This window comes from Oculina patagonica, chromosome 9 (assembly GCF_052425735.1).
Source record: "Oculina patagonica isolate OP01 chromosome 9, crgOcupat, whole genome shotgun sequence".
Lineage (NCBI taxonomy): Eukaryota > Metazoa > Cnidaria > Anthozoa > Scleractinia > Oculinidae > Oculina > Oculina patagonica.
The window spans coordinates 12,630,794-12,655,963 of NC_135766.1; the positions used below are offsets into that span (position 1 = coordinate 12,630,794).

Sequence of the window (25,170 nt, forward strand, 5' to 3'; positions counted from 1 at the left end):
TTCTTTCTGCATAAATTGTTTTCTTTACCTTTCCCATTGCACTATTTTTTGGCATTTTCCCATGCATTCATGAATATTTTTTTCCACACCTTCTCCATCACTTTTCTAATGGTCCGTCCCTAAAACAAGAAAAAACGTGCAGTACGTATTTTTTTAATTGCCCCTTTGTGTTTAACACAACCAGAATTTCCGTAGCCAGTGGACGAATTAAAAACAAAAGAAAAATGATAACCAAAACATATTTAATACACATGTATTTAAAATCGATTGCAAAACTGAATCGAACCTGAGAACAAGGCCTCAAAAGAGGGAAAGAAGAATTACTTTTGCTAAAATTTTCCCTTATCGCTTATTTCCGTAAAATTTAATCATCTGTTGAATCGTTCCCAGAAACAGGGAATTAGGGACCGCGGGGTTTGCCAAATGCAACGGGCTCAAAACCCCGCGCACACCGCGTACCAACCAAAAAAAAGGCAGTCCTGCTGTTCGTAACTGCTGCCCCATGCTAAAGGTAGCACGGGGTGGAGGGGGGGGGGGGGCACCCTGTATTTTTTTGGGTGGGGTGTGCCGCTGGGACTCTGAAAACCTTACCCTACACCAGACCATCTTCAGCTGGTTTTGCAACCCTATACTAGAGTATGCTTCTTTTTAAAACTGCATCACTATAAGTGTTTTTAATGGAAAACCATTTGTCAAAAACGTTCTCACAATGATTTTATTCACGTGTAGGGAAGGCTCTTTCTCTTCTGAGTTTCTATTCCTATTCTGGACTTAATTCTTCATACCACTGATCAGTTTCTCGGCAACTGATACCCTATTCTAGACCAAAACGCTCTGATTTCTATACCCTATCCCAGACTACACTCTTTAAAAAAACCATACCCTTCACAGCGGCACATACCTATATAGCTCATATATGGAAGTGCCCCCCCGGGAGGCAGCACTCTGAGTTCGGTTTACCGGGAGTTTTGTCTCCACCAATCACATTTTAAAAACAAGCCGCAAGACTAACAGGTTCAAAATTTTATATCCTTTATTTTAGGTTGCAAACCTCGATACTTCTACGGTCTTCTACATATAAGCATATAGAAATTATGTGAATTCGACAATAGCACTTACTTTCCGGGAAAGTTAAAATACTTTAATCTTTAGTAAAATACTTAAATCTTTAATTTATATCATTTAAACCACTCACCATGGTTATGAAAACGACCAAATACATCTTACTATAATTTAAAACTTTCAACTTCGTTGCATATAATTAAAATATCTTCTTAGATACTGCTAGAAAGTACTTCTTTACTACCCTAATTGCGAGCTTAAGTAGTCTACAAGAGCCCCTTTTTGCGTAAAATCTGCTCGTAAACGCGCAGCCGAGCTGCGAATCAGAAGAGAAAACTGGAGAGAGAAATATCTAAACTCGTTTCCGAACACCTCGTTTAGTTTGGTCAGCACAAAAAAATGGAATGGTACTGTTTTGTCATGCGTGTGCGCAGTGAGGAACTGAGACTGTATTGTGGCTACGAGATTGTAGAAGATCTCGAACTCTCTCGAAATTGATTCCACATATTTTAAATGGTTTCATTTGTGATTAACTACATGTAAAAAGTCTGATGTAAAAAACTTTAGGTTAATTTGCACGACTCCCTTTCCGCTTTCCTCTTCTATTCACAAGCTCGGACACTCTTTTTAGACAACGATTCTACGGATTTTACATAAAAGGATTGTTTAAATGTGTTACAAGCAAAAATACAAAGTTTTACTCCTTTTTCAATGAAAATACAGAGCTGGTTTTCTTTTTGTATTTTTTTTTTCTACTCGCGAACCTAATATAATTATTATCTATTGTTCTGGTCTAATATTAAAAGCTACTAAGCCCCTGTCCCCCACTGTAACCCCATTTCCTGACCGTTCAAAACGTAAGGCTAAACTTTCTCAGCTCACAGCTAATATCACATCCTTGGGTAAGATCCTTTTCAGATAGATCAATTACAGTTGTTCCAATCAGACGATTCCGCGCACGCCCAATCGTGAACCCGCGATCACTCTTCACAGCGGCCTCTATCTGCATGTTGCGGAGTTGATCAAGGCCCAGCATGTATTCAAAGGTCTCGTTAAAAACTCCGTCCAAGGTCCCCTTGAGCACCTGGGTGACGCGCCGGGTGCGTTTGGTACGGTCTGGTAACAAGTACAGACGGACCAGAGGATTGGTCTTGCTGGGCGTCTCACGTGACACGAGGGATTGCACGCTTTTCACGGTGACGTAAAGACGGTTCTTCAGATGGCTGTACCTGGAAATTAAAAACATTCAGTTTGTTTGGATGGCACTTTCCATATTTCACGCATTTCGGGTGCAATTTTTTTTTTGTCAAGCAAAGGAAATTACAACTACGTAAAAGTATTTTTTTGTGGGTCATGAAACAGTGGCTTCTCAACTGCAGACCTTTGTGCGTACTGCGCCTTTCAATAACACGCGAAAAAACCTAACTAATGACTGCGTTTTCGCTGCTGTCAATCATAATTACGACAACGGTCAACGAATTTTAAAAGAATAATAAAAAACCCCGAAATAGATCGAAATCTACCAATCACAGCCGACAGACGTGACTTTTTGAACCCGTTTAAGTAAAGTTCTGTTTCCTGAGAGGACCGCAAAGGTGATTGACAGTAGCGAAAAAAGCAACCGTTGATTGAGCAAAGTTCGTAATATTGAAAAGCGCAGTCAATAGCAATTTACCTAAAACGTTTTGCCGGTTGCCCTCAGGCTAACATTTTAATTTGTCGGTATTCAATTATACTCCTGGATGGCGAGAGGCACCGTGAAATTAACCCCCTCTTATTTTCCCTCCTTAAAAAAATTTCTAGAGTATACTTACTTCAAGTGTAGATCAAGGTGCCCCTTGCTAGCCAGATCCTCACTGGAGTCCTCATGGTGACTCTCCGGACCATAAACACTTCCGTCATATACACTTCCGGCGTCTGAATCTTTATCGTGCTCCCCTTCTCCTCCCCCCTGGGGCTGTTCGTCAGGACTGACACCGTTGATGACAAGCTTTGGTATCGGAGTTGAATGGGCCACTGGGTGTATTTCCAGTTTCTTGACGCCAGAATCGACTTCGGTGAAGTCAGCTTTGTCCCTGCAACAATGAACAGACGAAAATTTTCTTATCTCGCAGTATACGTTTGTCTTCGCCAACTCAAGAGACGAACACTGATATAATTTTTATTCGTCATGAAAAATTCCATAGTGGTGACGTAGAATTTATTTTTACTACACATTTGATGATTTCGACATTGCTGATCCTAGCAGTATGCAGGACGCGTGTCACATATCAACCAAGTAAATGGCCCAGCTCACAGCGAGTCTCTCGTAGCTCAGATGGTTAGAGCGCCCAACCGGTATCTGGGAGGCCATGGGTGACCCCATGGGTTCGATTCCCGTCGGGGACTCAGATTTTTTTCTTTGTCCCACGCTCGTATCATGTTGAACAATTTCTTCACTAGATCCGTGTGATGTTTGTGATTGGTTATTTCTTGCGCGCGAAAATTCAAAACCCAGCAAACAGCCAATCAAATGCACTGCACGGATCTCTGAGCTACGTCATCAGTATGGAATTTTACAAGTCGAAACACGCAAGTCGCTTGGCGCGCGAAAAGCTATTTCTGTGCATTCTGGATAGAATGACAGCAACGTTACAAAAAGAGACCGATGAAACTCTTGTTTCTCCTCATAACATCAATACATTATAAAATGAAAAGGACAAGAGAATTTGGAAAGCAACTGCCAAAACTTGCGCCACTTTCTCAGCCAATCAGAATTAAAAACAAAACCAACCGTGACTTACTCACTTACATTTTCCCGCGCTTCGTGCCTGCAGCATGTACTTGCTTCGTGTTTTGATTTGTTTATTGGATTCTCTGTAATCTTTGTGATCAGCTTGCCAGAGTACTGTAATATTAATGATTACTCTGGTTTTGGTTTTACGACATTCAATTAAAAAAACGCTCTATTCGTGCGGCTGCACAACAGCCGAAGCACGCCCAGGACAACAAAATTAGGTAAATGGAACGATAGTACAGAAGTGTGAGAGTCAGCAAAGGAGTCATTTTCCCCTCGTTTCTGTTCTCAATCTCCATCAATTTGTCGCTCTCGTCTCCACTCACGTTTGAGGATGTTTTGGTATCTAGCTTGCCTCCTACGCAGCCGTTTGAGAGGCATCGTGTTGGAGTGAAACGCGATGCCAAAAATTGGTTTTTGAGGTCTTCTAGCAACCGCTCATTTGCTCTCTAAAGAAAAATTTTGGCCTTCAGTTTCACCAACAACTTTATTTTCTAATATGATGAATCTGTGATGTTTCGTGGCGTAACGCCCAAAACACACGACGTCATTAAAACTGTAACAAGTCACGCTTCTCTTACGCAACCGAAGATGTCAAATTGCGCGTAGTCACGCAATGAATGTTCATGACGCTATCGAGATGCAGCATTTGCACTACAAGAAAATTTGCACTCTTATCAGAATAACGCTTATGCATCAGCAATTTGATCAAAATAAATGCAAACTGCTTAAAAGTAAGGTTAGAGTGAAGGATAAGCTGGAAGACATGTCACGCATTACTTTTGTCAGCAGACACTGTTTGGAATCGTCACGCAATCTTTCCTGGGAAAGATTACGTGAAGTCTGCACAGGTATCTCGTATGACGTTCTGTTGATTGAATGCTCTTAGGCGAATGAAAGGGTAAAGGCGTTACATTTACTGAGCACTAGATACGACAATGCAGACGTTCTTTGTCATTGTCACGCAATCTTTCCTGGGAAAAATTACGTGACAGTCCGCATAGGAATCCCCTATGATGTTCTGTTGATTGAATGCTCTTAGGCAAGTTAAAGAGTAAGGCGTTATATTTACTGAGCTCAAGATAGGATAATGACGCCTCTGGGCGTATTAGAACGGAATAAAATTACACACCCAATAGAAACCAATGCCAAGAAAACAGACAAATGTCACAAACATATTTAATTTAATGAGCATTTCATTACAGAGCGATTACAATGTTGACCATCATGCAAAAATATTAGCGCTTTGAGCTTGATTACAACATTCAACCAAAGAACCAGAAATGTATCCACAGGGAACCCAAACACAAATAAAACTGAGAACTTGTATGAAATTAAAAACCTAGAATTTTCAGTTATCAATAAATCAGGATAACTGAGTCAATATGTCCATCATTTCTATTTGTTTATTCTAAAATCAGGCAATTCTGTAGAAAAAGCATTAGAGATAGGAAACAGCAGCAAGTAATGCCTCATAAAAATTTTATATTTGCCTTGGGTTTCCCGTGGGTATCCAAAAAGGAAGAAAATATGGAATAGGTGATTCAAAGTTTTGAGAGAATCATCTTTGATCGAATCTTAACTGAAGGTGTTTTCTTGTAGTGCAATGCTACATTAAAATTTCAAAAGTGCAACCTTAAACCCTTAAAGCCTTACAATATATCAAATTTAAATTCTCCCCACACAAACAATATGTTGCAAGTCAGAGAGGTAATGAGAATACAGAAAATTGCAAACCAGTTGACATTGTCTTAATGCAACAACAAATTCTCCACACTGCAAAGAAGTGTATGATTATCAAGGAAAGAGAATTGATATTTTGATCTCAGAGCCTGAGAGTTTGAACTCAAACACAACATGGCATGCCTTTGCTGTTTACGAAAATACACCAAAATTGTTTTGAGTCAGTCCACCACAATTTGTAATCACTACATTTTTATAAGTTTAAATACAGTAGCTGTAAATATGTGCTCGCATTTTTCCCCAATGTTTTCTTTTTTAACAAAAATACCTTAATTTTAGTTACAAAAATATCGTCATTTACTTTTACCAGTCCTTTTCTTGTTATACGAAAATTACAAAAAAGAGAAAAAAGTTCCAACATTGGTTTACCTCTTTTCAGGCTCACTCGGTTTAACATCCGGGACATTGAGGATCCTCAAAGTGAAGCGGCAAGTCAAGGTGCTCTTGTCACCAGACTTCTCCAGGGGGAACACCTCTTCCACGGCCAGACCATCCTTGTTCAGCAGGCTGCGGACGTTGAACGACATCTGACCAAGCGTCTTGGTACCTTTGGCTTCGATCACTTTGATTTCCGCTTCTTGGGCCTCAGGATCACTCACAAGGAAACGCAAGGTTTGCTTCCATTCCGTTTTCTCTCCGTAGCACTGGAACGTCTGAAGGGTGTTCTTGCCAACGGTGATCTCACAGTACACGCTTCTCAGGGATTCCTTCTGACCGCTGGTGATAGGCAAGGCGTGGGCCGAGATGGGCTTCACAAACAATGCAGCCACTGAAAGGCCCTTCTCTTGAGGAGGCTCGAGATCAGAGACAGAGGAACTTAACGAGAACCAACTGAGCTGGAAGTGGACTCTTCCTTGTTTGACACCCTCAAGAGGCAGCCAGAGATCTCTGTATCCAGTCTCTACCGTGGAAGCGATGTCAGTGTCGAGAGAACCAATCTTGGAGTCTTTAGAAGAGGTGTCCTCATCATAGATCACAGCTTCCAGCTCCTGTCCCTCGCAGTTGTCCACGAACGCCTCAAAGGTCTCGTTCCACTCCGGGTTTAGATTGTTATTAATGACTTTGGTACGGAAGCTTTGAGCGCCGATGCGAATAATAGCGTACGGATCTGATTTTCCTTTCTTCACAAGGCCAAAGTCCTTCGCAGTCAGGTTTTTAGCTTCCACGACTTTCACACGAAGAACACCTTCTGGGATGGGGTACTGAAGATCGCTGGCGTCGACGCCCGTGGCGAGGGGGACTGCAATGCGGTTCGGTAGCACCACGAACGAAGCAATCACATCGTCCGTGATTCGGCGCAGAGAGCTCTTGAGCCCGGGAATATCCAGAACATTCAACAAATTGGTTAAGTTGAATTTCAGTTTGGGCCTGTTCAGGAAAAACACGGTTACACCTCCGACGGGATTGTATTCGGCGACCAGGGGCTTGAAAATTACTCTGAGGATTCCGCGCAGTTCGATGTCAGACAGGCCTAGCTTGACTTTCTTGACCGCTAGCTTGATCGTAGCGTCGCCATTGTAACACAGATCCATGTCAAAGATAAATTCCGACTTCTTGTTTTCATCCTTGCTGGCGTAAGATGTCACGTTTGCGACGTATGGCGGCTTGTTCCCAAGGTCGATAGTCTCGAAATACAGCGTGTTCAATGCTTTGGGCATGTTCTTCTGCATTTCAGGCTCTACGCTCTCTTTGAGGATTTTGTACACCATTTCGCCCACGTACGGCCACATTTGATCGATAATTCGATTGATCCATTCCGCACGCTCTTTCTCAGGAAAATAAACCCAGGAGGGCAGGTCTTGAATCTTGTCGATGAACGAGGACTTCAGGGCTTTCTCCATGCGTTCCCTTCGCTTGTTCTTCTCATCCATTTGAAACTGCCAAGTAACAAACACCATAAGTATCATGATAATCCATGCGAAGCTGAAGTGAAAATGGCCGACCAGCCATAGAGAGAGCGTTAGGACCAAGTACAGGAGCAATTCTTTGCTTTCATCACGAGAAATATGCTTCAAATTGTGCAGAATTCGCTTGTACGCCGGTTTCCGTGGCTCTGGGGTGGTTGTTGGAGCGCTGTCCGCCATGCTTCAAACCAAATGCAACAGCTAAAGTGTGCTCGTGAACGAGGTGTGATCGAAAGTTCTCGTGCAAATGAAATCTCGGATATTTCAATTCCAAACACGACTCTCCAGCGGGCGTGTTATCTGCTGAGGTTCTCGAACTTTTTCCAACACAACTGACCACAAATTACGCTGAAGGAAGGGCTAGCGATAGGAATATGTGGGACGGAAAACTCCTTGCTGTGTTAGACAAGTTAAACAACTAACTGCAAATAAACAGCAGCTAGCCACGTACTACGCCCCTGAGTTGCCCAAACGAAAAATAACATGCACAGAAATTTATATTCCATTCAAGGGTCATCACGATTCAATCCCATTGTCTGCATGAAAATAAATAGCTAATCAGCCAATCAGCTTTCAAGTTAAGCCTAATTATTTAAAACAGTGACACGTACGTCCATCTGAATCGTTGTTGTTACGCATCCGTGCGTCACACTATTTTTTATATATATATATTTTGTTATTTTATTCTTCTAAGAAGAGGTTTTGAAAAATTCAAAACTTAATATAGACAAAATACAGTAAAATTCCAACTTCTTGAGCCAACACAAGAAACGAAAATTGGTACCAAAAATCGAGAGTAACTTTTTTTTATCGAAAAGCAAAATCCAAGGGAAACGGATTACAGATAATGGTTCCAGTTATCAGGAGATTCGGTTCGGGACTCCACTGTACAAATTGAATCTGATATTATTCTGGAAGAATATGTCTCCCAACAAAGCTTGTCTGAGTATTGTACAATTACTGAGACTGTTCAGAGTCTTCTATTTTTTCGATCGATGAGCGCGAGGAAAGAACGGCGAGAGAATTGGACGCCAGCGCAAAATAGTAGGTGCGAAGGGGTGGGGGCGGGGCGAGTATATCTCTTTCGTTTGCTCTCCTCCCCACCCCCCTGCCGCGCGCTTCGCGCTCGCCGATTCTCTCGCTTTTTTTGAATTGAAAAATAGAGAGGCTGTGGACAGTCTAAAAGCGAGGGCTCAAACATTAAATTTTTGTATCAAACCATAGTTACAAAATAAATAAAAAAATAGTTTTTTTTTCACAAAACAAAGAACGGAGAAAGATGAATTATTGTCAGACAATCCTCGCGCAACGAGAAATGGCGTGGAGGTCACGCGTGGACTACCTTATTCTCCTTTATTTTCGCAGGATTTCTCAGCACATTTCGCGAGTCTTTAATTTCTCGGTAATGAGAGAAAAATTGTGTTTGCAGGGAATATAATTTCGCGTTATTGACTATTCAATGACTTTATTTTTTTTTTATTTCCTTATTTTTTTCTTTTTATATTAAAGGGGCCGGAAACAACCTCGCTCGTACCCAGGGTATTCGTTCTCCTTGACCAGCCGTCGGAAAACGAGCAACCCTGGAAAGTTGAAAGTCCGAGCTGAACATCTCATCCGGTTGAATTGCGCATGCTTTGCTTTCAAAAGCATGACTCAACTTTGATTAAAGAACTTCTTGTTTTTTTTTTGTTGTATTCATAATCGATTCACCCAAAAATCACCAAAATACACCTGATAAATTCACGAAATGAGCGTAGAGCATGTTGAGTTTCTGGTTTGCTTGAAATGTGAACGAGATATTTCCATCGAACCTTTGTCAAGTGGAGGAAAGACTGCATTCACGTCCCGGGGGGGGGGGGGGGCACTCAAGAAAGTTTTATACGGGGAGGCTCCGCCCCAAGGTCCAACCCCTTACCCTTAGGTATACCATTTTGACAGAAAAAGCACCCCTTTTGTATACCTTTTATAGAAAAAAGGTACCCCTTTCATATACCTACACGACACAAAATATACTTCAAACAGGAAGTTTTCTTGACATTTTTTTATGTAGCGCCAGGAGCCCATCTCCTGGTAGCGCTTAATAAATTAAGACGATACAGCCAAAAGTTGCGTCTGTTCAAAATAGTTTATTTAAAGGACTTTTTAAATATCTTAATGACAGATTTCTCTACCGTTTCATATACCTAAACTTGTGAAATCCCCACCCTTTTATATACCTGAAGCATGTAAAAGGTACCCCTTTCGGGCGGAGCCTCCCCGTATAGGCCATTATATGGAGTACCCCCCCCCCCCCCGGGATTCACGTAGACCCCTGCCTCAAATTTTTTGCCTACTATTTGCCCAAACTGTGAAGCAACCTGTTTCCTCTGTAAATGGTAAACAACCATCAGACCATATGGACAATAATTTCCTAAAATTCTTCTTTAGGCACCGTAATGTTCCGGTCCGAAGCGCGGCTACAGTTAGCATAGCTGTAGCATAGCTGTATCTGTAAATTTGGTAGAACTCCGATCTAAGAAATTAGTAAAAGACGCGTCATTTCACAGCTAACAATTACAATTCTGACCAATTCTCATCAGTTAAACCCCATCCAGACCCTCTAACAATTGGATCAGAAATAGCTATATAGGCCACGAATTACTTAAACGCTACCCAAACTTCTTTCAAATCCTATAGTCCTCTTGGCTCTTGATCGAATTTTAACTTTCCGAAATTAAATTTGAGAGTTTTGACAAACGACGACCGGGGTTGCTAATCGAAAATAAACACAACTTGGGCGCAAGCTTATTTTAAAAAATAAGAACGACGGCGGGTAGAAAACCTTTTAAGAAGGAGATCGCACTGACTTGGAAAATATTTAGTACAAAGAAGCTAAGCTAAGTGATCATAGGCTTGAAACTTAATTAAACGCTATTTCCATCAGCGCTCGAGTCGCCTTTTAGAATTAATGAAAATTACTCAAAGAAATACCACCTGGGTTATAAAGAAAACATAAATAAAATCGTTTGCACTCAACACCACATTTAACACAAATTGTTTGCTAACATTATCCGGAAGCAAACACATGATCCGTTATTTATATTTCTCAAAAAATCCACGTACCAAGCTATTTTTGCGTTAGATTCAAACTATCTTTATCTTAAAAGCATGGTTTTGTATACAATCAAACTCAAACCAGCACTCAGAAAGACGCCGTTTAAATATTTATAAGTAAGAAAAAAGAAAGAAAAAATAATTTCCCATCTGCATAATTCTCAAATTAATGTCTGTGGGGAAAGATCAATAGATTAATAGCGTTCGGCCATTGGTCAATCGATCGACAAAAGCTGTTGTACACAAAAGGTGTCTCGTATTAGACATCTGGACTCGTGCACAAAATCATACAAACTAGAACAGATAAATACATGCAAATACATAAGGCTGATTGAAAAACCCATTTTCAAGTCACTTTAGCACCGCTAAATCGGTTGCCGCGACATCGACAGAATTTTTCTTTTGGAGTTCAAGAGACTGTTGGATAATTCTTGGTAAGTCAGGACAATTTTAAGAATTTTCGAACTTTATAGGAAGTAGTAGTTTTCGTTTCTTGCAACACTTTTTATACATATATATACACTGTGAATACTTTATTCCGGCCCTTAGCTGAGGGAGTCGATTAAATTATACTTTCATCGCCTTTGATAAATGAATTTCAATCCACTCATTTTACAGGTTGAAGGGATATCATTCGAGAAAATGGAAAATCAAGAAAACAAGAGTATTCCGTCGAAAATACTACAAGCTTTCGCAAGAAAGGATCGGCGACAATTTATCATTTATTTTCTCGTGGCGACCATGCTGTGGCTGTTTGGGTCATGGAATATCAGCTTCGCATGGATTATTTTGTTTGTAGCAATTTACGTACTCGGCGATTATCGCACGGAAGTCGGCAAACGGAAACGACGAAATTTCCGCGAAATTTCGAACGAAGCGAACTTCTCCAAGATCAAATCTTTTCCGATACCACCCGTTTATTTGTCCGAGATCGAAAACACGACGTGGCTGAATAATATTATTAACAAAATGTGGCCGTTTATTGAGGGAATGACAAGGAATATAATTAAAGAAAGCGTCGAGCCGGAAATCCAAAAGAAACTCCCTGCAGCCTTGAAGACCCTGTACTTTGACAAGATTGAACTGGGTCAAAAACCTCCGTTTATTGGGAATATAAAATCTTACGCGAGAGGCAGTGGGGTGGCTCGTGCTTCAGAAATTATTATGGACGTGGATTTGACGTATAATGGGGACGCGCAGGTGAAACTCACAGTGAAAAATGTCAAACTGGGAATTTCTGACTTTCAAATTCACGGACCGCTTCGAATTATTCTAAAACCTCTCCTGTCGGACCAGTCTATCGTAGGTGGCATAACGCTATTCTTTCTCAAGAGGCCTAAAATCGCTTTCAATTTGACAAACTTGTTGAATGTGTTAGACTTTCCCGGTTTGAAGAAAACATTGCGCGGCATTGTGGATGACGTCATCGCCAGCTTCGCGGTTTTACCCAATCGGATCGCAGTACCTTTGGCGGAGAGCGTGGACTCTAGCGATCTGCAGTACCCAATCCCCGAGGGTTTACTGCGCGTCCACATGTTAGAAGCGCGGGAACTGGTGAAGTCAGATTTTTCTCTGATTGGCGGAGGATGTCCCGACCCTTATGCTATCTTGGAAGTCGGCGCTCAGACATTTCGCACCGAAACGAAGAAAAACGATTCGAACCCCACTTGGGAAGAAACCTTCGAGTCATTTGTCGACAATTCGGAAGGGCAAGAACTGGAAGTTTTTCTCTACGACCGTGACATTGCTTCTAAAGATTCTAAAATTGGCAATGTAGACATCAAAATTCACTCCGTTGTCGAGGACGGTGTTCAAGACTTCTGGCTCCCGTTAGAAAAAGCCAAGCAAGGCAGGATCCATTTAAAGTTAGAGTGGTTCTCTCTCAGCAGTGACCCACTGCATTTTAGATATACCAGGGAAAACGAAACCGTGGCTGTACTGTTTGTCAAATTGATCAAAGCGCAAAATCTCCCAGACAGCAAGAGGCCTGTTTTAGCGAGGAAAATTTTCTGTAAAGTGTCTGTGGGAGATTCAACGTTCAACAGTATTTGTGCGCACGGGGAGGAGACGGAATGGGGGGAATCCCTACGATTCTTATTGACCGACCCCCATGAAGAAGTCCGTATCGAGGTGATGGATGGCAACGGAAACAAGAGCCTTGGATTTATGGTGTTCATTGTACGAAAGCTGATAGAGGAACCGGAAATGACTCTTCAGGACTCCTTCCGGCTGCAGAACGGGACCGGAAGTATCGACTGCAAATTCATCCTCCGCGCATTGAAGGCTGTGGACACAACTGACGCCCCAAGGCCTCTGATGATTGGTCAGAAGTTCAATGCGTGTTGCGACAATGCAAACTATCTGCAGCGGGCGGACACGCCTACTATGGTACCGGAAGTCGATGGTCAGGATGAACCGTCTACCTCCGACAGCTACAGCAGCGGAAGTACCGAGAAGACTTCCACTTCCGGTTCTTCGCCAAGCGGAAGCATAGCTGATGACACTTCTAACGGGCAAAGTCCCGAATCGTCGGTTCGGGATTACCTGTCCCGCGGAGAGGTCTCTTTGAAGCTTATCTACGATCATCGCAGAAACCGACTCGCGGTGACTGTCCTGAATGCGAAGAACCTTTCATCCTCAGAGCCTGTTTCCAAGACAAACCCTTACGTACAAATTAATATGCTTCCTTCTCGCTCCAAGAAATCCATTCGTAAGACGCTTTCATTTGCCGGGAGTCTTAATCCCGTCTTCAACGAGAGCTTCGAATATGTCATCGGGCTTGATCAGTTGGCTGATAAACAGCTGCAAGTAGCTGTCAAAAACGAGCGATTTGTGCAGTTACCAGGGAAACGGAGCGATCTCATCGGTTCTACCTTAATAAAACTATGTGAGCTGAGTTTATCTGCTGGCGTGACAATTAACTGCGAGATAACAAGGTGAAAAATCTGACTGGAGATCAGTCCTCTCTCGTCTTTATAGGGATAAGGCTGCTGAACAGAAACGTGAAAGAAAAGCCGAGGAGAGCGTGGCAGAGTCTCTAATGGATAATTTTTAATAATTTCCCCTACAAACGTGTAAAGGTATGGTAACATACTATGTGAAAAACATGGTTCACCGACAAGAAATCGAATCCCGGTATCATACTTACAAGGCAGATTGACCACTTCTCGTATCCACTCAGCTACATCACAGGCGAACATACAGAGACTGTGGGTGAAATAAACAGACTAATCTATTTACCCATAACATCACTTAGAACTCAAAGTCACTTGCATGGGAGTTTTGTCCGATCGACTTCGTTGCTGTCTCTGTCATTGCGACGGCTTCTCCTAAATGACAAGAGAAGACTGGGAACGAGTGGATTGGAGACAGGGTGCAATGGACGGCAGAGGTGCCTCGTTCTGACTTTGAAGTACATTCAAGTACTCCCGGCTTCCCTGTTCTTTTTCTTCAAACGCTAAAAAAGGTCTTGGACATCTTTTTCACAGTTTCTTCTCGCAGTTTCACACATTCTCGTCCCCATATCCCTTTCGTTTCTCTTAGCTTGGCACGAGAAAACGAGATTCTAGGACTTCCGGTCCTCATGTATGCAGTCATGACGTTTCAAAAGAATAGGATATGAGAGAGTAGTTACCTTTTTGACTTCTTTTTAGTTCTTTGTTCCAAACAGCCAGTCAAAAAAATTCGAATTAATTCAAAAATCCTATGTCCCCAGAGCCCTTCCTTTTTTTCGTGCCAAGCCGGCTAAGAGAAACGAAAGGGCTATGGGGACGAGAATGAGTTTCACTACACTCCTTGTGCCCAGGAATTCTAGACCAACCTCTGCGTGTTTAAAAGTTTCTCCAGTACAAATTCTCCTTACATATCTTCGTATAATTCTTCTACCAATGGTTTGGAGAGCTTGGAGACTGATTATCACTCGATATTTTGATTCTTTACAAAGGCAAATTATCCCTGGGCCTGTGTAAATCAATTTCTTTTGGACATTCAAATCTTGTTATTTGCTTTTCCTTTTATTGAAATGAATTTGGAACAAATATATTCGAAACCATTTTTTTTTTCAAAAACGTCCTGATGTCAAGAAATTCTTCGTAAATTTTAACGAAATGACCAGAAATCATTGGCCGATTTTAAAGTGTATATGACAGATTTTTTTTATTTGCCTGATCAAATCTACGTGGTATGCTTGGAAGTTTATCTGAAGTCTAGAGGGATATTAGTGTAATAATAGTTTTTTTAGAAAAGCCGACGGAAACAGCGTGTGAAAACAAAGCTATCATATATCATATCAGCAAATATACAGGTAAGTAAAATGAAAGGCGGTTTTTAATCTTGACGTATTAGGCTCAAAACGAATTTAGAAGTAGCGCACGTGTTGTTGTGATTTTAGCGATTTTTAATCTATGCCGTCGCAGCTTTAAAATTCCATGTTCGGTTTGTTTGGTTATTATATTGAGTGTATCACTGAGCGCATAGTGGGGAGCTGGGTCTAGATCGGCCATGACGTCAAAAGCAGAATAGACCCAGCTCCCCAATGTGCGCGGTTTTGGACCCAACCGGAAGTGAAATTTCACGATTTTAGAGCGCGAAAACGCGGTGAAAAAAAGAGATTTCGAATTTCTTTTTTCGATGTTCCCATCAGCATTCCACGTACATTCGATCAGGGAAATAAAAAAAAAACTGTGTCATATACACTTTAACAAAAGCTTTCCTCTTCTTCTTGTACCAGATAACATAAATTTTATCGTAAAATATTTTGTGTCAGTATATATATTGTAATAACTGAGCAGTAAAATCTGATGCAGATTAAAAGTTACATCCGTTACCAACAAGGGACTTTCAGAGTACAAGGGCTTTCTTCGGTGTGATATATTTCACGTTGGGGTGTTTGAATTCGGGTGATCACCACATGGCGGCTAAACGCCCTGTCGGCACGCATTTCCCACCAAATCGTCACTTATAAACCTTCCACTTTTTCGAAATTGTCTCTTACGACAGTGAGCCCCTCCCATGGGGGGGGGGGGGTCCATGTTTCTTTGTTCCGCTCCAAAAAATTCCATTGTGTTTCCTTGTCCCTAAACGGTGTCTGACATTTGAAAACTGTAGATTGCAGACTGCGAGATATATTGTAGATAAAATATCAGAAACACAGCTTTTATAAGTTTTGTTGCCCTTTCCCCAGCAAAAAAACAAACAATTGGGTGGGGGGGGGGGGGTGGAAGTATTGAAGCACTAGTAGTGTTTTTTATATATTGGCCAATAAAAAATAGCGCGAGCACAATTCAGAGCAGTCTAAATTTACGCGTAATAAAATAAACGCGAATTTAAGAAAAGTTCTGGTTAGATACTTATAGTAAACGTGTCAACGCGAATTTTTGAAATTCGCGTTAATAAGCTGTATCGTAAGGAGCCTATTGTATCGTTAATTTCCTATAATAAGGTAGTCTACAGACGAAAAGGGATTGGGCGAGATGATTCGCACTGGTCTCGATCGAATGACTATCGTATGCCACTGCGCGAGATTCCCGGGGGGGGGGGGGGGGGGCACCCGGGATTTCCAAGTGGCGTGGATGATCGAATGGAGACAGAAATCAAGACCCAAAACAATTCCCTAGGGCTTGCAAAATAACCCCAAAAAATCCCCAGATCAAAAATTGACTCCTCAAAAATCACCAGCAAAACACGTTTGTTTGTATTTTATTCGCAAAACTACGCAGCCAAGGCACTACACACGAATCTTTATATTGTTTTTAATACCCCAAAACATCCCTACTAAAATAAAATAAAATACTTGCCAAATTTTCCTAACCAGAAAAATCCCGGAATCGAAAATTTCAAGCCCAAAAAAATCCTTCTATCATCCCCGTCACTTGAAATCCCGAGTACCCCCCCCCCCCCCTGGGGCGAGATTACCCTGGCATCCTTGTCATTTTTATAAGAAGAGTTTTAACAAGGACTTGTTTTGAAACAGAAACAAATAAAAGGCAACTCGAAATGGCCTTTTCCCTACTTTATTTCCTAAGAAGTAAGAAAATGCTGTTGGCAAAACAGCACATCACACAACGCGTTGTGTGACAATCGAGGAAGACTGGACTACAGGGTGTGAACGCCTGGTTGATTTTATTGTTATTTTGCCATTTTGCTCGCGGATTCACAGGGCACAGAGGAGTCAAGTTTGTCCGCAATTCAAAATCCCTACCGTGCAAAACGACCTTCAAAAGCTTTTCAAAGCGATCATGTGAGCCGTACGTGATACAACGCCGTCATGCGATACTTGTTTGCAGATCGTCTGGTGATATCGTATTCTGACAATGGTCGCCTGCGATATCACCAGACCAGACGATCTGTAAACAAGTATCGCATGACGGCGTTGTATCACGTACGGCTCACATGATCGCTTTGAAAAGCTTTTGAAGGTCGTTTTGCACGGTAGAGATTTTGAATTGCGGACAAACTTGACGCAATTGCGCAGGTTGCACTTAAATCAATCTGCAGCGTCACGATGGAGTCTTTGCAGTTTATTGCCGTTTATTTTTCTCTTATTTCGATCGTACTTTCTGCCAAGCCCTGCTTGTCAAACTACACGGCTGCAGTTTACGAGCATGTTACGTTCTTTGGCATTGAAAACAAGACTGAAGTAACTCGCCCAGGCGCTTTGGAAATCATGAAGAAGAACCTCGCTGTTTTCCAAACCAAGGCGGTCCTGGCAAAATCCAAGGGTGCTCAGATCATAATCTTCCCGGAGGATGGGCTGTACGGATTTGACTACAAACGCGAACAAATCTTTCCTTTTCTTGAAATCATCCCGGATCCATCGCAGTTGGAAAAAAGCTGGAATCCCTGCTCAGATCCGGACCGTTTTAAGGACACTGAAGTGTTAAGGGAACTGAGCTGCATCGCTCATAACTCTTCCATTGCAGTGGTTGCTAACATGGGCGATGTGCAGTACTGTAACAAGTCGGATCCACACTGCCCCGAAGACGGTAGATACCAGTTTAACACTGATGTGGTCTTCGATACAGACGGCACATTACTAGCAAAGTACCATAAGCAACACTTATATCATGAAGATCAATTCAACACTCCTCAGGAAGCAGAAATTGTGATTTTTAAGACGTCGTTTGGAGTTACGTTTGGTGTGTTCACTTGTTTTGACATGCTCTTCTATGATCCTGCCATTGAACTTGTTCAGAAGTTTGGTGTTCGCAACATTGTGTTCCCAACTGCATGGATGGATGGCTTTCCTATCCTGGCTTCTGTAGAGTATCAGCAGGGATGGTCAAGATTGACATGTGTCAATCTTCTAGCAGCCAATCAGCATTTACCCCTGGTGGACATGGTTGGGAGTGGGATTTACTCTTGCGGAGAAGCATTATCGTATGTTTATGACATGAAAACTTATGAAGGCCATCTTCTTGTGGCAAGTTTGCCAAACTTGGAGATGCATACAGAACAACCTATTCAGCGTGAGACCTGCCAATCAAACAAAGTGCCATTCAATTTGTGGCAATATGCCATGAAACAGGAAGAATCACCGTTTCATTCCAAGTTACTGAATGACATATACACGTTCGTCAAAATCGATGGTACTCAGGGTAATGCTTCAGTTTGCGCTAATGAGCTTTGCTGTCATGCAAGTTATATCTTGCCGAGTCAGCAACCTTTGGAGAATGAACTTTTTGCATTAGGAGCTTTTAATGGCCACCATGACCCAGAAGGCTACATCATCCAGGCTTGTGTTTTAATAAAATGCAGCAGCATGGAGAAAGATTCCTGTGGATCACCGACACAGACTTCATCAACAATATTCAATTCTTTCCAGCTAATGGGGAACTTTTCATCAAAGGCTTATGTGTTTCCTGAGGTTTTGGCATCTGGTGTGGAGCTAATCCCAGCCAAGGCAATGGCAATCTCTGGGAATGTTATGAGTGTAAACTCATTTGAAAAACCTTTATTATCGGCTGTTCTGTTTGGCAGGATTTATGAGCTGGATAATGTTAAAAATTAATTGTGGAGCTGTTTTTTAACACATAATGTAGATAAAACAACAAGATGACCAGTGAAAGGTCTCGAGGAAGGACTCGCGTAGCCTAGAACCCTTTTTGCTGAAAATTGTTAGGCCCGATGGGGTCAAAAAAAAAATTCAAACCTGGTTTAACCCCCCCCCCCACCCCCCCACCCACCCTTCCTACCTTGTTATTGAAGCAGGAAGTGGTCCAAAATAATATTCTCGGGACTCTGTTTCTGAGGAAGAGGATCCAAATTCATCTTCACCTCTCCTTTTGAGGACTTACTGTATGTATCTGTCACTGGACATTCATGATAAGTTGTGAATACTGTTATTTGTCATGTACAATGTACATGTATTTCTTATTTTTGGTTACATCGGTATTCATTCATGTAATTTTCTGTGAGTTAAACTTTTAAGCTCCCTCTTCTCTAGGCCACTGTTTTTAGACTGCCAATTTTCCAAGCGGGGTCGGGGCGAGGGGGGTGGGGTGGATGGAGAAAATGCTGATTGCGGATATTATACATGACCGCATAGAGATATGAAATTTCTCTTCAAGTGTTGAAAAATAGTTCATAGAGAAATTTTGTATCTCCAAGTGGCCACGCAATGCTATATTTATTATATAAGCACAACTCAAACATCAAACCATTTCAAATAATTATTGTTGCCAAAGGCACAATTGATTATGTAAAGTGACAGCGGTGATCTTTTACATGTGAACATGTTATTCGACAGCAAGAACAATAGTTAAGATGTTCTCACACAAAAGATTACCTGGTGTTTCATTGTTGTTTATATAATAAGGTTTATTACTGAAATAAATCAAATACTGTATGTAAACTACTGCACAAAGAATATAAGACAATAAGATCCTTCCAGTTATGCATCAAATCATGTAGTTTTAAAAAAAGCCTGCTGGGTTTCATGCTGTTAAATAATGTACATATTAACTATTTTTAGTCGTTCTAACAAGACACCAAATTTAACTATTGATTTTGGTCTGAGATTAGGTTGAAAAGAATTTATTAACATTAATTTTTAGGTCTGAGAAGAGGCAGCAGTTTTTAGGTCCTAACGAAACCCGAACTAAAACATAGTGTTGTAGGTTTTGGTTGTCTTTTAAACACTTTGAATGCACTCAGTGAGAATAACTTACTGTTTAACTGGCGCAAGAACAAGACACAAGCACCCTGCTGCTGGTGCAATAAACAAGAGTTGACAGAGTGTGGAATTTCTAAACCCTGGCCAAACGGAGATGGAAGTTGAAAACTTGCCTCTACTTGGGTTTCCATTTGGCCACGACTTGTGTGCACTTGCGTTGTCTTGCGATGACCTGCGTTCACATTGGTCAAGATCGAATTTTCACGCAAGTCAATGCAAGTTTTTCAATGTTGGCCACCCAATGCAGGTCAACGCAAGTCTTAAATGTTTACTTCAAGTACTGAATTGTAGCGTGCGCAGTAGCATTGAAATAATAATAATAATAATAATAATAATAATAAATGGCTCTTTGACATTTTGCATGCACTTGCGAGTAAACTTATGAGTCTCTGTACGCAAGTTCAACTTGCAATAACTTGCATCCACTGGCGTTGCCGTTTGGCCAGGGCTTAAGAAGATGGAAGGGGGCAGAGAAGTGAATAAACAGTATTACCGGTATTTTATCTTTCACATTATTTTATGTGGTTAAAACGGAGAATGAAACACAATTTATAAAGCAAAATATATAACTATATAATATAGCAAATTAGATAAGTTATAATAATTATATGAATGTAGAGGCTAAAATAAATTAATTAACCTTTAGGTTTGATATAACTTTATAAGTTTCACTGGCATTTATCAAGAACAATAAAAAAATAAATGATTTTTTTAAGCTTCAATGGTGTGGAAGTATTGTTTTTCACAATTTTCAAACATAATAGCACATGAATACTGTCAAATTCTAAAATATAATCCCTGTGCTTATATTTTGTTCAAATTTCTCTTTCAGATGGGCTTGGTTAATGCACAGGAGGAAGGGGTGGGTTGGTGGGTGGGGCTTTCAGAAGCTTGCAGTATTTGAAATCTTCCAAAGAACTATCACGACTTTTTCAACATTTTCTGAGAAGGCTGTGAGCCTTTTTTCAGTGCCGCAACCCCTTGTAGCAAGTGCTTTTGCCTTCAGAAGTATGTTGTTTTAGTGGAATTTCCACTGACCGACTCTATGATGGGGGAATTTCTGGAAATGCAAAATTGGAAAATTAATGGGGAAGTACCATCATTTAAACATAATTCTCAGTTGCATCAATTATTGCTTTAAGTTTTTATTCAAGACAGCATGCAGTAATACCGTATTTATTCGATTAAGCGCCCACCTTGAATAAGCGCCACCCTGAAGGTAGGAAAAGTTAATAAGCGTCCAGCCTCGAATAAGCGCCCACCCCCCACCCCACAAAAAACTGAGGTGTACAAGAGGAGTACTGAATATTGAAATTGACTAAGTACTGGCTAAGACGACTTCCCTCATGGCCGAGTTTTCTTAGTACTTTACAGAAACTTTCAATGAACAATTAAAATTCTGCTTTGTCACATCTTCGCGTTTTGTTATTTTTTATTGTTTTGTTGCAAAAATAAACTTACTATTTGCTGAAAATAATGAAAATTTAATAAGCGCCCAGCCTCGAATAAGCGCCCACCTCGAATAAGCGAATAAGCGCCCATTCTCAAGGTTCAAAAATTTAATAAGCGCCCAGGGTGCTTTATCGAATAAATACGGTAACTCAAATTTTTCAATTTGGCACTAGGAAATTTTTTAACGTACAGGTGAGAGAGTTTACAGGTATAGAGTTTTTAGTCTGAGGAAATGAAAGACCTGAGCTGTATGACATTTGTCAGTTTCGAAAGTATTCTTTCACCGCCGTGCCTGTGAGTTGATTTGCCAGGTTCATTTTGTACTGGAACTGCCTGCTGTCACTGGTTCAAAACCATGCTTCATGTACAACTGTATAGCAGCTACCTGTGTAGTGGATGTTCTTAAAACAATCACCTTGATTCTATGTTTCTTTGCATGGGTAATCACCTCGATGAGCATTTTTTTACCAATTCCCATTCCTCTGTAATGCCGCACCACATACATTCGCTGCAGTTCAAATACTCCTGGTTCATGGCTTTTATCCTGAATGAGTCCCACCATCCTGACAACTTTACTGCAACACTCAACAACCCACATGTGACTGCCTTCACTTGACATGTAACACTTTTCAATATCTTTCATACCATATTCACTGCATAATTAATAATTATACTGTCGCTTGGCGATTTGCAGAATGACGTAAAAAAATACCAACAGGATGAAGATAATTAAAGCAAACACAATGAAAATCCATGTGGACCACAACACTGCTGCAAGTGACATGAAGACAGTTGCCATGCCAACATACCATAATGATCTAGACAAGACAGCAATAGCAATATTTTTTATGTACTCTTGGAATCCATCCATAAAAATCTGTAGACATTCTTTTTGGTCTGAACGCTGGAATGAGCGAATGGTTACGGTAACTGTGTCTTTGACAGAAGGATAAGTAGATGGAGCCAAGTGTTGCTTAGCAACTGAGAGACCCATGTTATTCTAGTAAAAGATATAAAGAGGACAATATTTAAGGTGCCATACAATGTTGGTTAAAGGTCTGGGCTTGTAAAATAAAAGTGTTAGCGATAGACTTTATATAGTAGGGGAATAGGGCTGCAACAATACATTTTCTCACAACATGATACGTACCTCAATACAAGCGCCACAATACAATACAACATTACATACAACTGATGAGTGCTATAATTTTACCAAATTCTCTTGGTACCTCAGTTTTTCCACTTTATTAGCGGCGAATACTTTTATTTGTATAGTGAAGTTCTTATGAGCCGCATGTTTTTGCTTGTGGGCACACAAGGCTGTGTCAGTTGACAACTTATTGTCGCATCTTCAAATAGATTATGTGATCGGAAGTCAAGCAGAAATTATGGAACTTTCTTGTCCATCAGTTTAATAAATCACTATTGAGGGAACAGTAATTTCTGAATGTTGATGAAGAATATTTTATTGTTTCACGATACTGCGATATTTTGTTCAAATATTAATATTAATATCTTGACAAAAAATTTGGGGATTCACCGGTGCACTGTTGTATCATGCTTGACTTCCGATCACATAATTTATTCCAAACAAAGTTTTCAGCTTAACTGAAAGATAGAAATGACCCATTTTGGCGGAATAGAAAAATTCCTGCACTTTTACAAAAGTGTCACGCACCTACGGGAATTTGACATCTTGAAGCTTTCTCAGGATAGGGATTTTGACATCTAAAATGGTCTGCTGGGTTAGAAATTTAAGAGGAGATATGTGAAATTTGAAATTCACTAGGTGCCCAGGGGTGGGGAATTCGACTCTGGCTTTCACAAAATGTCAAAATCCCCTGGGTCTTCACCCCACCCCCCTCCCCCCTTCCACCCTGGCGCTTGACATTGATAAGTGCATCATGTATCAACAATCTCAGCCAGGGTCAAATCCTCACCTTTGCCCAGCCTCCCCCATCTCTGGCTTAAAATTGTCAGGTGCATTAACAACCGGGGGGGGGAGGGGGGGGTACTCCCATAAATTTCGAATAGGGGTGTGCCGCCAAGGTTCTTAAACCCTGACCCTATTTAAGGATAAAGAAAGCGAAAATTGATGCTCTTTTTAAGGCCTAAAACCGAAAAATGACACCCTATTCAAGGGGAAGGGAGCGTTCCGTGACGACCCAAGTAAAGGCTAACCGCGCACGGCAAGACACAAATCTTTATAAATTCGCTTTTCTAATACCTGAACAGAAAATTCAGTTTTAAGATATCTTTTTTTTCGTTTAGCTGGGCGTTTATTTTAGCAAAAAGAATTTAGGTACCCTATCTAAGGATCACACCGGGAACACATTGCCAAAAGGAGCAAAAATGATACCCTATAAAGATGATGGGGGGGGAAAAAAAAAAAAAAAAATTTAAGGACCGAGAACCTCAAAAACCATACCCTATCGGGCGGCACATACCTATATAGGCCACATATGGGAGTACCCCCCCCCCCCCGGGCATTAACACAATTACATTAAATCAAAAATAATTCAGAAAAGATTCATGCCAATTTGCGACTCTCGCTCTGTTCGTGACACAGGGTATGCCCTGGTTCGGCTGGTTGTAAAGGAAATCTTTACACAATCCAGTTTTTAGACCTCTAACGCCGCGAAGTTATCATGTAAAAACACATAATCCACATGTTAAAAGTTAAAGTGTGAACTTTACCTCTAAACCTTCTTCATTCCACCGTTCGACATAAGAAAGTACTGAAAGTCACGGGGAAGTCACGCTTATGTCCGCCATCTTGAGCATCTGAGCATCGCGTGCGAGCAAAATCCCCAGGGAGGTGTCAAAAGTCGACAAAACTGAACTGTGTAGGGTCCACAAGGAAGTATTTTATGGCCTCCCCTTACCTCTTTGGAAAGGAATATTTATATTGTTCAACGAGCTAACGTTGTTTTCAATCCAGATTTAAAGAAGTAAATACAGTTTTTCTTTAGCAGTGAGGCGAATTTTACGTTGATGAAATCTACAGGTACGGAAAAGGGCCTGAGTAGAGAACCCAGGGGGGGGGGGGGGCGACGGGGATGATCGAATGGAGGCAAAACTCAGGACCCCAAAAAATCCCTAAGTCTTCCGACATTACCCAAAAAATCCCTGGACCAAAAATAACCCCCCCAAAAAATCCCTTGTCAAATTACCCCTAAATTGCCAGGAGGGACAATAATATAACACAAAGAAAACCATAAAAAATTGAACGCTCGTGTTTGTTAATTCATCATACCATAAATACGCCAAGGCCGCGCCAAGGCACTTAAGTTCGTTTTTAATACCCAAAAAAATCCCCTATCAAGTCACCCGAAAAAATACTTGCCAAATTTCCAAACCCAAAAAAATCCTTCGATCATCCCCGTCATTTACAAGCCGGAGTACCCCCCCCCCCCCCCTGGGGTAGAGAGTAAACAGCTCTTAAATTGCTATTTCTATTTTGACTACAACGTGACTAATGAGTAATGACTGACTCAAGTGGAAAGTTTATATGTGGTGATTTTAATTCTTCAATGAAATAAAAACTTGAAATAGTCAAACCAAAAGCCACCCAACTGTTATGATGCAGAAGCGATGCGCGACGAGTCAACGCACAAGTGGCATTAGTAGATGCAGTCTGTTGGAGGTACAGTGAATCTCAGTATTACGAAATGGCTGACGTTTTCTGACGTTTGATGAATGAATGAATTAGTCAGGAATGACTATTCTGATCTGACAGCACAATTGATAGGTTCGCGGGTTGTTATGGGATGTCTAGGGTTTTTGGCGGGAGATTTAGGTCATTCTAGGTCGTCAGTTCTCGTCTTCGCTTGCTTTTCTTTTTTCTTGTTATTTCGTCTTAAATTTATCATGTAGCTTCATGTCGGTTTCGAAGGAAATTCAGGAATTCTGTATCAATAATTCGCTTGATCAAAACAACAAGGCCTTCTTAGATCAGATTTCAATAT

General features: G+C 41.0%; 3 protein-coding genes and 1 pseudogene across 4 annotated transcripts; 2 read left to right on the plus strand and 2 right to left on the minus strand.

Annotated features, from left to right (window-relative positions):
* Nucleotides 1-1,015: 1,015 nt before the first annotated feature.
* Nucleotides 1,016-7,973, minus strand: LOC144666754 (extended synaptotagmin-3-like). Its single transcript, XM_078528133.1, has 3 exons — nucleotides 5,951-7,973; nucleotides 2,877-3,137; nucleotides 1,016-2,291 (listed from the first exon to the last, which is right to left on the minus strand). The coding sequence occupies exons 1-3, from the start codon at nucleotides 7,663-7,665 to the stop codon at nucleotides 1,913-1,915; spliced, it is 2,355 nt and encodes a 784-aa protein (XP_078384259.1). The 5' UTR covers nucleotides 7,666-7,973; the 3' UTR covers nucleotides 1,016-1,912.
* Nucleotides 7,974-10,856: 2,883 nt separating this feature from the next.
* LOC144665862 (extended synaptotagmin-3-like) lies at nucleotides 10,857-15,420 on the plus strand. The gene is made up of 2 exons (XM_078527141.1): nucleotides 10,857-11,012; nucleotides 11,197-15,420. The coding sequence occupies exon 2, from the start codon at nucleotides 11,221-11,223 to the stop codon at nucleotides 13,516-13,518; it is 2,298 nt and encodes a 765-aa protein (XP_078383267.1). The 5' UTR covers nucleotides 10,857-11,012; nucleotides 11,197-11,220; the 3' UTR covers nucleotides 13,519-15,420.
* A 1,359-nt stretch (nucleotides 15,421-16,779) lies between these two features.
* On the plus strand, nucleotides 16,780-20,472 carry LOC144666748 (pantetheinase-like). Its single transcript, XM_078528129.1, has one exon. It carries the CDS (start codon nucleotides 17,081-17,083, stop codon nucleotides 18,584-18,586), a length of 1,506 nt encoding a protein of 501 aa, XP_078384255.1. The 5' UTR covers nucleotides 16,780-17,080; the 3' UTR covers nucleotides 18,587-20,472.
* On the minus strand, nucleotides 20,466-24,139 carry LOC144666749 (N-acetyltransferase 8B-like; annotated as a pseudogene). Its single transcript, XR_013573225.1, has 2 exons — nucleotides 23,900-24,139; nucleotides 20,466-22,202 (listed from the first exon to the last, which is right to left on the minus strand). The product of XR_013573225.1 is annotated as an N-acetyltransferase 8B-like (transcript).
* Between the last annotated feature and the right edge of the window lie 1,031 nt (nucleotides 24,140-25,170).

What these genes read in the sequence shown, in the direction of transcription:
- LOC144666754 (XM_078528133.1), bottom strand. Translation starts at nt 7,665, where the DNA reads ATGGCGGACAGCGCTCCAACAACCACCCCAGAGCCACGGAAACCGGCG. An exon ending in CCGAGTGAGCCTGAAAAGAG is followed by an intron (nt 3,138 to 5,950) that starts GTAAACCAATGT and finishes TCATTGTTGCAG; the next exon opens with GGACAAAGCTGACTTCACCG. An exon ending in CACCTTGATCTACACTTGAA is followed by an intron (nt 2,292 to 2,876) that starts GTAAGTATACTC and finishes TTTAATTTCCAG; the next exon opens with GTACAGCCATCTGAAGAACC.
- LOC144665862 (XM_078527141.1), top strand. Translation starts at nt 11,221, where the DNA reads ATGGAAAATCAAGAAAACAAGAGTATTCCGTCGAAAATACTACAAGCT.
- LOC144666748 (XM_078528129.1), top strand. Translation starts at nt 17,081, where the DNA reads ATGGAGTCTTTGCAGTTTATTGCCGTTTATTTTTCTCTTATTTCGATC.